A 12,372-nucleotide genomic window follows, 5' to 3' on the forward strand; every position below is an offset into this window, starting at 1 on the left:
GCTTCTTTGGCTGGTGATTATAAAGGGGCACATTTTTAATTGAAAAGCTTACCTCAAGTGAAAAGTGAAGTATTTACAAAGATACCACCCTTCTCATGTCCTATCTCTAAGTTATGAAAAGAGTGTGGATTTGAAAAGTAGAAAACTAGGTTTGCTAATTTTATTAATCAGCAGTTAGGCCAGATATTTTTTTTCTGTCAAACTAATACCTGAACTCTATTACCTGCTTAAAGTGCATATTTGAACACTGAAAAAAAAAAAGAAAAAGAAAAAGAAAGAAAATTATGCTTTTTTTTTTACTTTCATGTTGGGAGTCAATAAAAATGGTTTAAAATAATACTTTGCATTCTTTGCCCCCCACCCACCCTCAGAATCAACACGTAATCCAATATTTTTGTCATCACCTGTCAGTCTTCACTTTGATCACGTATAATGTTTATACTGACTATAACAAAATGGTACTGTCAAGACCTTACCATTTTTATCAAATTTATTAAATATAACAAAGAAAACATTCTAAACAAACAATACAGCAGATCTGACAGTTAAAGATTGTTTTAAATAAGACCATAGCCTCCTCTAAACAAGACATGAACAAAACTGATTTTGCTAATTTTGTATTGAAACAGCTAACAAAAATGAATCCTCTTTTTTACAGTAGAAACAGATCTTTATTAAATGCCTAGCACTCAAAACCCTTTAACTTTTTGGCTTCATGACGGTTTGTATTTTTTTCCATCTTTAAGGCCTATCAATGACCAAAGACTACAAATGCATGACAGAGCACAATATTAACATACTGCCCACTAACTAGAAGCATCCCTCTCCTTCCCTGTTTTCATGTTCATGCCCAAATGGTTGGTCTCCTTTTGCCTAAGGAGGTATGTAACTACCCTTCAAGACAGTAATTCATACCCCAATTACCTGTAAAAGTTGCCATGTTTTCGTGTATGTATCCCACTCTGCCCCATTCTCTGGAGTTAGGAGTATTGGGTGTTTCTTTGCATGTTTTCTATTTCTTGTTATCCAGAAAGTAAAAAAGTGAGAAGGCAATTTGAATGCAGATCACCGTTTGGTAGTAGCCACATGTTTCAGTAGTAGAACAAAGCATTAGTATGGGATTGACAATTATCTTGGCCTGCTGTAAATTAATTTTTTTTGTCTTAAATACACATTCTGGGTAATAATTTAGCATATTGATTTACATTCAGACTGTCATGCTAAGGAAGCTACGTAAATGCTGGCAAGAAGATGATTTAATTATAAAAAATCAGTTTCATTCTTAACTGATGGTGAAGAAAACCTGTTATAAATCAGAAGAGTTCTTAAAATCCAAAATTCTCACACTCCACATAGAACTTCCAATGCTGATCCATTATATGACATGGCAGAAATTCCTCATTATTTATTAATACTATCTCATTTAACTGAAGAAAGCTTGTGGAGTTTTTAGTAGAGTCAGACTGAAGGCATGATTCTGTTAGGGCAAAAAAGCAAATGATTAAAAAAATTATATTAAAATAAGATCCAATTATACCTGCTATTATTTATGTAGGATCTTAGGTATGGCTGTCTCTTTACAGATGTACAAACTGTGACAGATTTCTTGTCCTGGGCTCCTACAATCTTAGGCACTGATCTGCAATTCACAGTGAAGGCACGTTGCTGTACCCAGAGCCCTGTTGACTTCAGTGGGGCTACGCATGGAGGCAGTAGCACACCTGTAAAGGGTAAATTAGAGGATCAGGCTGAATGTGCCAGTGCTAGTACCTGAGGATGTGCACATCTGAAGCCTTCTTTAAAGTGAAGAAGATTGGGTACCTGAGGGTAGAATTTGGCCTTATGAATTTTAGATTGCATTGTTAAAAATATTAGCAATGTCACGTTATAAAAAAATCAGCCATGAAAGATGTAACAAGGCAGCCGCTCAGCAGCAATATAGAATCTAATTAATCTAATAGTGAGTGAACTGAGGTCTTTAAAAAGCTTTATTTTTATTTACTGTTTTGTTTACCCTGTCGTCATTACCACAGTTGCATGTCAGAATATTTTTGATGGTGCTCTTGGATATAACTATCACTAAAGGAATGACAGAGCAGCTGAAAGTTATGAGAAATGGTTGCACTCAAACCTAGCAGCTGCTAACCATAGCAAAGTTGTTACAGCTAACAGTGGCTCTTAGGAGGAGGAAGTGCATTGGCAGGAAAGTGGCACTAGAATGAAAAGATCAGTGTTCAGTCCCTATTCAAATATCCAGGGCTTTCTGGTCTTGTCTCAACAGAAAAAAAGGATGTGTGCTGAACTCTTTTTAGCTCAATATCTTAACATGATTTAAAAGTCCAATTAAAATGCACACTAACATTTCTGAAGCCCTGCTAGCTGGCCATGTTGTAGCCTAGACTCTTCCCCTGCCCTCCGGGCAACCACATGGTTTCAGATGTGTTAGCCTTCATCTTAATGGGCCTTTTCAGTTCTGTTAGCCTACAAAGATACAGCTAACACAATGAAACACAGTCTTTTGTCCTTCAAGACATGACTTCTGACAAAAAACAACCTCACACCTGAAAAAATAATGGAAGAAGGATCTTGCACAGCATGGAAAATGGCACAATGCCTTTTGATTTCAATGGGACCAAGATTTCACTCTACCTTAAAGATTATTTTTCAGTACTATGGAGACAAGGTGGATGAAATTCTACGTTTAACTGGACTAACTTCTGTTAGTGTGAGAGACAAGCTTTTGAGCTTACATAAGCTATGACTACAGTAGAGAGTTTTGTCGACAAAACTCGCGGAGCACCCACACTAATAATGCATTCTGTTGACATACTGTTAACAGAACTTGGCACTTTTGTTGACAGCCTTTTGCCTATGCCCCAAGAGGCAGAATGCCTTCCTTGATGGAATCGGTCAACAAAAAAAACGTGGCCCCTTGGGGTGTGGGGGGGCTCTGTCTACAGATAGGGCTTCTGGTTCAGCGGGCAGCCCTGTCTGCTGTGCTTCTGGTTGGCTGTTCTGTCAAGAGAGAGCCGGGCAGTCCAGCTGCTCCATGTTGACAGAGCGGATCGCTTTTTCGATCCGCTTTGGTGTTTGACCGCAATCTGTTGAAAGGAGTTTTTCCACATCTCTTCAGTAACTTATGTCGACAGATCACTGTAGTGTAGACATAGCCGTAGCGTTCTTATTCAAAGCCCAAAACTAATGTGTGGGGGTGCACAGGGCAAAAAGTACTATAATAAGCCACTGCCTCCGTACCAACTGGAAGTGGCGCAGCACTTCCACAGGAAGAGACAGGTGGGAGCAGTGCATGGGCAGAGCATAGGTGAAGCAGGACCAGGAAGGGTGGGGCAGGGGCATTTGGCCAGTGCAGCCCTTAGAATCCCTGGACTGGACACCTCTGGCTTGTGTCACACCGAAGTTGGTTCAGTAAAAAATGTTCTCATTCACTTTGTGTCTCTAACACCCTGGGACAAACACAGCGACAACAGAACTGAACACAGTTCTTCATTTCAGAACACATGACACAAAAGAACAAAAAGTACTCAGGATCTAAAGTCTTATGTCTAGCATACCCTGGATCCCAGGCAAGCAAAGGCTGACAGCATCAAATAAATTGTTTATGTGTCTCTGAAGAGGTTATTACAATGCTGTTCACACAAAGACCTTTACCAACCAATCTATGAAATAGTAGGCAGAAACTCCAGAGGGAGCCACTTACCTTCCTGACTATAGGTAATTGTTTGAAAAATAACTGATGGAAATAGTGGTATTGGGCAGAAGTCACAAAGTACTTTGAAGGAGGTCATGTTCAGACAGACAGCTCTTAATCCATTACCTCAGAGGTAAGTTTTAATACATTTAAATGTAAAAATCTGCAAAAAATCTGGAGCTAAGGGCTATCATTGTTATAAAAATACAGAACTGGAAAGGGTCTCCCGAGTCACACTGTCTAGTTCCCTGCTATATGACAGGTAATCCCATTCATGAATTTATAAAATTCCATTTTAAAACTAGGTTAGATTAAACTAGATTAAAAATAGATTGTCCACACTACTTTCTTCTGATGGTTAAAAACCATCTTTTAATTTCCAGCCTAAAGTTATTCACGCCTAATTTGTAGCGATTTGTTTTTGTTTGCCATTATTTTCTGTTAGCTTAAATAGCATTTCACTTTCCCTAGTGTTTACTGCACAGATGTATTAATAGAGAGAGCAATCATCTCCTTTCCCATTCTTCATGTTGCTAGGCAAAACAAACCAGCTCTTTTATTCTCCTCTAGTAAAATAGCTTCCCCATTCCCCTGATCATCCTAGCAGCCCTTTTCTACACCTGCTCCAATCTGAATTCATCTGTCTTGCACATGGCTGACCAGAATTATACACAGTATTCCAGATGAGGCTTTACCTTGTACAATGGCATTAATACTTCCCTCTGTCCACTAAAGCTGCTCACCCAATACATTCTAGGGTAATTTTTGTTTTTTTATTTTACCACCACATTACGGTGGTAGCAGGTAGTCATCTTCTCTGATTGACTAATGCACTCAGGCCTTTCTCCCCATTGTATTGTTTCTACCTGACGGGCTTCCAGTTTATAAAAGAATTATTAATCCGGTAGTAGCATGTCTGTTGTATGACATCTCCCATTATAAGACTGCTTTTGACCCCTTCTTCTAATTTGCCAAATTATTGCTCCTTTCCCTGTAAAGTTTCCATATGTTGCTTGAGCAGAGAAAAAACTTCTTTTTAAAGTTTGAAACTAATTAGACAAAACATTTTTGAGATACAAGATGCAACAAAAACCACGTTTTTTACTTTTGGAAAAATCGTATGAGGTGAACAGTTTTTATCTCAGAAAAAGGATATCTGTAAACATCTCCCAGGCCGTGTCTACACTAGTCAAAAAATTCGAAATGGCCATGCAAATGGCCATTTTGAAGTTTACTAATGAAGCACTGAAATACATATTCAGCACCTCATTAGAATGCTGGCAGCCACAGCACTTCGAAATTGATGTGGCTCGTCGCCACGCAGCTTGTCCAGATGGGGCTCCTTTTCGAAAGGACCCTGGCAACATCAAAATCCCCTTATTCCTATGAGCAGATAGGAATAAGGGGACTTCAAAGCAGCCGGGGTCCTTTTGAAAAGGAGCCCCGTCTGGACGAGCCACGTCAATTTCGAAGTGCCGCGGCTGCCCACATGCTAATGAGGTGCTGAATATGTATTTCAGCGCTTCATTAGTAAACTTCGAAATGGCCATTTGCATGGCCATTTCGAAGTTTTTGGCTAGTGTAGACATAGCCTAAATGTGTTTTATTCATTAATTACCAATATAATTACCAGTATACATGGCTATTTTAAAAATAAGTTTAGGGCCATAAGCTCAAATATGGCTCTGGAAAAAATTATGAGTTCTAAGAACTGTATCAGGTTTTTGAAAGGTTATAAAATTGTTCAGAAATTTTACGGAGCTTATAAGATCAAAGTATATGGAGTTTGTAACCTCTCTAAAGCAAAGAGTTCTGGTTCAAGGAATTAGGAACGAAAGCATTAGGAACTAAAGAGCTCTTAATGAAGGAACTGAGAATCTTACATAGACAAGGCCTGCAGCCTAATTTTTGGAGCTTTAGGGTGCCAGACAAAACATTCTTTCTGAACTTTGTATTTAAGAATCTTACAGAAAAATCCAGATTCTCTGCTTTAAATTTTTTCTAGTAGTTTCATGGGGCTTTGCATTCTATATATAAGTCAAAAGACAATTTTTCACCTACAACTGATGAAGTATCTCAGGGTATGTCTATACAGCAAAGTTATTTCAAAATAATAGTTGTTACTTTGAAATAACTTTCCTAGCATCTACATAACACAACTGCTATTCCAAAATAATTTCAAATAGCGGGTGGCTTATTTCAAAATAGGTAAACCTCACTGCATGCGGAACAGCATCTATTTTGAAATAGGGGCTGGTGAGACAGGGAATGGAGCCTACTTCAAAACAAGCCATTGTGTGTCCAATGGCTCAGTTCTGAAATAGGCTCTACTGTGTGTAGATGCTGTATTCTGAAATAGCTAAATGCTATTTCAAAATGCATTTTGTGTGCAGCAGAGTTTTTTTTCCTGGAATAGCTTACTTCGGAATAATGCTGCTGTGTAGACATACTCTTAGAATGTGTACTGAATCATAGTTTACCTTTAGCCTTACTAGCTCAAAGAAATAGCTGTGTTAGTCTGTATTCTATCAAAACAAAAAAGCAGTCATGTAGCACTTTAAAGACTAACAAAATAATTTATTAGGTGATGAGCTTTCATGGGACAGACCCACTTCTTCAGATCATAGAATATAGGGTAGTTTGGAGGTGGCAATGAGATGAGGTGGGGACAGGACGAGGTAGATGGGGGGGCAGTAGTGTGAGAAGAGGGGGTGGGAAGAATCTGGGATGTGCAGGACTGCAGCAGCAGTGAAAGGCAACTTTCTCCAGTTTCAGGGCTGTGGCTGCAGGAGACAGAGAGCCCTCCTTCCCAGCCTCTGCTCTGTGATAGGAGAGAGAACACTACTGATATTACAATGAGTTGTGTGCTTTTATTTGTTGAACAAAAAGTTAATTATTAAGGGTGGTTTTAACATTTATCCACAGCACTTTACAATAGCTAGCTAATGGTACAAACAACATCTGGAAAAATCATTATGTGGTCTGCCAAAATGCTCAGCAATTTTCAAATGGTCCAGGAAAGAGAAGTTTGAGAACCTTAGGGGATTTATTGTGTGTTTGACAGTTTTCCCCTTTTATTCAATAATCCAGTTTAAATGTACTGAAAGTAAAATAAATTATTTATGAAACAATTTATTTGTGAGTTTTAAACACATCTTTTTTATTGTATTATTGGTTGAGGGGGTGTTGTATTTTACTTACAACCACATCTGTCTGAAATGGTCTTAGTTTTCAAACTGCAGAATATGTTCCCATGCTAGTCACTTTCAAACTATTTTGATGCTCAGACACCATAGTCATGAGGGCCATATAAGCAACTAGTAAGTTAGGTATTGGGGTTATAACTGCAGACTACTCTTCAAAACAATTGAGCAAGTGAGGTATGTGGCAGCTGCTTACTTGGCAAAGTATGGCACAAGGGAATGGGTCAGTTAGGCACAGAGGTCTGCACATTTTCAGTTCATAACCACATGCCATTCACAGAGCATGTTTTCATATATAGGCACCTATTAGATTTCAATCCTTGTTACTTTAAAACCATCTCTTCATTGTCTGCCTTGGCAGTTCAGATAGCTTCCATACTGAGAAATGCAGGGAGTGTATGCATATTCAGCAAAGAGCTCTCAACTTTAGATTTTGCTCTCACAGAGCAGGGCTTTGTTGACCAACAGGACAACCTGCAGTGCCTGTCTATTTACTCAAACCTGTGCCAGAAGGGATGTATTTGAGCAGTTGGTGCCTTTTTATGGTGTGTGTGTGGCAGGGTGGGGGGAGTCAGAATTCAATTTGCAAACTGTTTAAAATGATGTTTTCAATTTGGTACCTCAGAGACTGTCATTTTGTTGACAAAACTCGTGGAGCATCCACATTACAAATGTGTTCTGTTGACAGTAAATCGACAGAACAAAGCACTTCTGTTGGCAGCATTCTGCCATTCCCCCAGGAGGCAGAATGCTTTTCTTGACAACAGAAAGCCACTTCTGACACTCTGGGGGCCCCTCTGTCGACAGACAGAGGTTTGGGAACACCAGGCAGCCCATTCTGCTGTGCTTCTGGTTGGTTGTTTTGTCAAGAGAGCAGTCAGGCAGTCTGGCCACTCTCTGTCAACAGAGTGGATCAACAGAGCAATCCACTTTTGTGTGTGGCTGCAATCTGTTGACAGAAGTTTTGTTGGAAGATAACTTGTGACAGCAACTTGTGTCAACACATCTCTGTAGTATGGACATAACCTGAGTGTATAAGTGCTTTTTATAAACACAAAAAAAGTAAATAAATGTAATGGGTTCTGATGAATTTCATTAGCTCTCAGATGGGCCCAAACCAAAACTCTAGATCTGAATGGCTCAAATACTTGGCGTGGACAGTGTCTGAGAACCCAAACAGAGATCAGAATCTCTCAGCTGATGCCATTTCTATACAGAACTGAAAAACATCGCCAACACTTGGGTCAGCAGAGAATTTCAAAAATACCATCTGTATCTGTTTTATCTGTTCTGGCAAAAGATAGAAGAAATTATGAGAAACGTCAGGTTGGAAAACATGTTTCTAAGTACTGGAAATACCAACTGAGTTTAGAAACTTAAAGGAAATACAATGTATTAACATAAATGGGGAATATTTAAAAATCCAACTATGAAAATCCTAAAAAGAGGTAATGAAAAATAGTTCTCACCCATGTCAACTCAGCAATTATCAGTGAGAGGTTACACTCCGTCCCTAGCCTCACCACATCCATTTTTCCACAGTGATGTTGCCCTGAGACCACTTCTCTCCACCACCCACGTCAATTCCTTTCTTTCCTCTCCTACCATCAGTGCTCCTACTCACTTCCATGAGGCTTCCTAGCCAATGTCAAATAAAATGTCTTACTTCTTAATTCTCTGGAAACAAGTGATACTTCCACAGCTTGTTCTTCAAGGGACGACTGTATTCCCATTTCTTCCATTGGTTGAAGTGGTGGAATTTTTTGCAGCATGTTGCCTGCTTCACAGTCCCTGGCATGTTGAAAAGTGGAGCTAGTACTGCGATTGTGGTGGCAGAATGTGGGAGTGCCCAGGTCCATTCCTAAAAAATTCATCCCTGGTGGTAAAAAATATTAAGACAAATTTCTTCCACCAACTATGTTATTTAGTAACAGAGAGGAAGCCGTGCTAGTCTATACACTATCAAAACAAAAAGCAGTCAAGTAGCACTTTAAAGACTAGCAAAATAGTTTATTTGGTGAGCTTTCGTGGGACAGAGCCACTTCTTCAGACCATAGCCAGACCAGAACAGACTCAGTATTTAAGGCACAGAGAACCAAAAACAGTAAGCACGGAGGACAAATAAGAAAAAAGATAATCAAGGTGAGCAAATCAGAGAGTGGAGGGGAGCAGGGGGAGGTCAAGAATTAGATAAAGCCAAGTATGCAGATGAGCCCCTATAGTGACTCAGAAAGTTCCTGTCCCGGTTTAAACCATGTGTTAATGTGCCGAATTTGAATATAAAAGCCAGCTTGGCTGCTTCCCTTTGAAGAACGGTGCAAAAATTCTTTTTCAGTAACACACATGCCTTTAGGTCATTAATAGAATGCCCCATTCCATTAAAATGTTGACAAACTGGTTTGTATATCTGGAGTGCTTTGATGTCTGTTTTGTGCCCATTAACGCTTTGTCTAAGGGAGTTAGAAGTCTGTCCAATATACAAAGCATCTGGGCATTGTTGGCACATGATGGCATATATGATGTTAGTAGACGAGCATGAGAAAGTGCCTGTGATTCTGTGAGTAACCTGGTTAGGTCCAACAGTAACAAAGAGGAAGCCGTCCTAGTCTATACACTATCAAAACAAAAAGCAGTCAAGTAGCATTTTAAAGACTAGCAAAATGGTTTATTAGGTGAGCTTTCATGGGACAGACCCACTTCTTCAGACCATAGCCAGACCAGAACAGACTGGTCTGGCTATTGTCTGAAGAAGTGGGTCTGTCCCATGAAAGCTCACCTAATAAACCATTTTGCTAGTCTTTAAAGTGCTACTAGACTGCTTTTTGTTCTGGTTAGGTCCAGTGATGGTATTTCCAGAGAAAGAAAGGTTACTCAGCGTAGTAACGGTGGTTCTTCGAGATGTGTCCCCGTGGGTGCTCCACATTAGGTGTCAGGCTTGCCCGGCGCCGCAGATCGGATCTTCCAAGCAGTTTCTGCCGGACCGCGCATGCGCCGGCGCGCGCCGCTCCCTTGTGCGCTCCTGGCCACGTGTGCGATCCGGTCCCCGCCAGTTCCTTGACCAACCGCCTCGGATGCTCCTGCAAAACACTAAACAGAGATCCGAAGCGGGGAGGATGGGCGGGTGGTGGAGCACCCACGGGGACACATCTCGAAGAACCACCGTTACTACGGTGAGTAACCTTTCTTTCTTCTTTGAGTGTCCCCGTGGGTGCTCCACATTAGGTGACTACCCAGCAGTAACCCAAGGTAGGAGGTGGGTAATCGGATTATGTGCAGCTTGTCCCCGAGAGGACCACTGTCGAGAGACGGGTGTCCTCTTGGAATACCCTGTGAAGGGCGTAATGTTTGGCGAAGGTGTCATAGGATGACCAGGTCGCTGCTCTGCAAATGTCTTTTAGCACAACGCCCTTGAAAAAGGCTGTTGATGCCGCCACCGCCCTAGTGGAATGAGCCCTGGGTGTGGCCAGTAAAGGAGTCTTTTTGAGTTCGTAGCACATTTTTATGCAAGATACGATGTGCTTCGAGATTCTCTGCGAAGAGAGACATTCTCCTTTTGATTTGGGAGCGATAGAGACAAGGAGTCTATCTGTTTTCCAGAAGGACTTGGTCCTGTCTATATAGAAAGCTAGCGCTCTCCTCATGTCCAGGAGGTGTAGGCGTGCCTCTTTGTTAGAGTTATGAGGCTTTGGATAAAATGAGGGTAAAACGATAGGTTCGTTAATATGAAACTCAGAAGAAACTTTAGGAACAAAGGCTGGATGCAGCCGTATGGTTACCGCCTCCTTGGAAAAAACAGCGCAGGGTGGCGTTGCCATAACTGCCGCAAGCTCACTCACCCTGCGAGCTGACGTGATTGCGAGAAGAAAGGTCGTCTTTATCGTAAGGAGGCGGAGGGAAACCGTGGCCAAAGGCTTGAACGGTGGTCCCATTTTCGCATTAAGCACCAGGTCCAAGTTCCACGAAGGTGGAAGCGGTTTCCGAGGGGGGTATAGGTTTACCAACCCTTTGAGGAACCTGCTAACCATGGGATGGGCGAACACCGTGTGCCCTTCCTCTTCGTGTCTGAACGCCGAAATGGCGGCAAGGTGGACCTTTAACGAGGATAGTGAGAGTCCTCCTCTCTTGAGGTCCAGTAAATACTCTAATATCACAGGTATAGGCACCGAAAGGGGGGCTAGCTGTTTGGTAGAACACCATGCCATGAAGCAAGTCCATTTCTGCTTGTAGGTCTTCCTGGTGGAAGTCCTCCTGCTACTTTCTAGGACTTGCTGCACTTCCTCCGTACATGTGCTCTCTAGGGAGCTGAGCCATGGATTAACCACGCTTGTAGTCGCAGGCCTTGGGGGTGTGGATGCACTATGGACCCCTGGGCTTGTGTGAGCAGATCCGGCGCCACCGGAAGGGGCATCGGTGGCCGGTCCGACATGCGCAGGAGTAGGGGGAACCATTGCTGTCGATCCCACGTTGGGACTATCGGGATCATTCAGGCTCCTTCCCTCCTGGCTTTCTGCAACACTTTGTGGATGAGCACTGTGGGAGGGAAAGCGTAAAGCAGGGGGCCCCTCCAGGAGATCGCGAATGCGTCCCCCAGGGACCCCCGTCCCAGTCCTGCCCTGGAGCAGAATCGTGGGCACTTCTTGTTGTGTTGAGTAGCAAACAGGTCTATCTGGGGAAAAACCCCATGCGTGAAAAATCGGTCGCAGCAGATCAGGATGGATCTGCCACTCGTGCGTGAGTGCGAAACGCCTGCTCAGCTGGTCTGCCTTCACATTGTGAGCGCCTGGTAAGTACGAGGCTTTCAAGGTTATATTGTTGGCGATGCAGCAGTTCCACAACCAGACTGCTTCCGCACATAAGGCATGGGACCGAGCTCCTCCTTGCCGATTTATATAAAACATGGTGGAGGTATTGTCTGTACTGATCCCGACTACTTTGCCTTATATATGGTCTCGAAAGTGTCTGCAGCCGTTGAACACTGCTCTGAGCTCCAGTATATTTATGTGCAGTGACTGCTCCGTGGAGGACCACAGCCCTTGCGTCACCTCTTCGCCCATGTGTGCTCCCCACCCTATGAGGGAGGCATCTGTAGTAAGAAAAACCGATATGTGTGGTTGGTGGAAGGGTACTCCTGTTAGCAGGTTCTTGGGGTTTACCCACCATTGCAGGGATTTGCGCACCTCTGTTGTGGGCGACGCCACCCTGTGAACGGTGTGTGCTGCCAGTTTGTATACGCTCGCCAGCCAGTGCTGCATGCTGCGCATGTGTAACCTGGCGTTCTGTACTACGAACGTCGCTGCTGCCATGTGGCCCAGCAGCTGTAAGCACGTCAGAACTGGCACCGTAGGGCTGAAGGTGATGACTTGCACGAGGGAGCTGATGGCCCGAAAGCAAGTCTCTGGTAGATACACTCTCGCTGTAATAGAATTTATGCGTGCCCCTATGAACTCTATGTCCTGTGTG

At 42.4% G+C, this 12,372-nt stretch overlaps 1 protein-coding gene across 1 annotated transcript in view; it reads right to left on the minus strand.

Annotated features, from left to right (window-relative positions):
- Positions 1-1,325: 1,325 nt before the first annotated feature.
- ANKRD31 (ankyrin repeat domain 31) overlaps positions 1,326-12,372 on the minus strand; it is a 97,102-nt gene continuing 86,055 nt past the window's right edge. Inside the window, exons 25-26 of the mRNA XM_074994238.1 lie at positions 8,537-8,788; positions 1,326-1,477 (exon numbers count right to left, since the gene is read on the minus strand). Coding sequence (XP_074850339.1) covers positions 1,326-1,477; positions 8,537-8,788 — 404 coding nt within the window. The remainder of the gene's footprint in view (positions 1,478-8,536; positions 8,789-12,372) is intronic.

This window comes from Carettochelys insculpta, chromosome 5 (assembly GCF_033958435.1).
Source record: "Carettochelys insculpta isolate YL-2023 chromosome 5, ASM3395843v1, whole genome shotgun sequence".
NCBI lineage: Eukaryota > Metazoa > Chordata > Testudines > Carettochelyidae > Carettochelys > Carettochelys insculpta.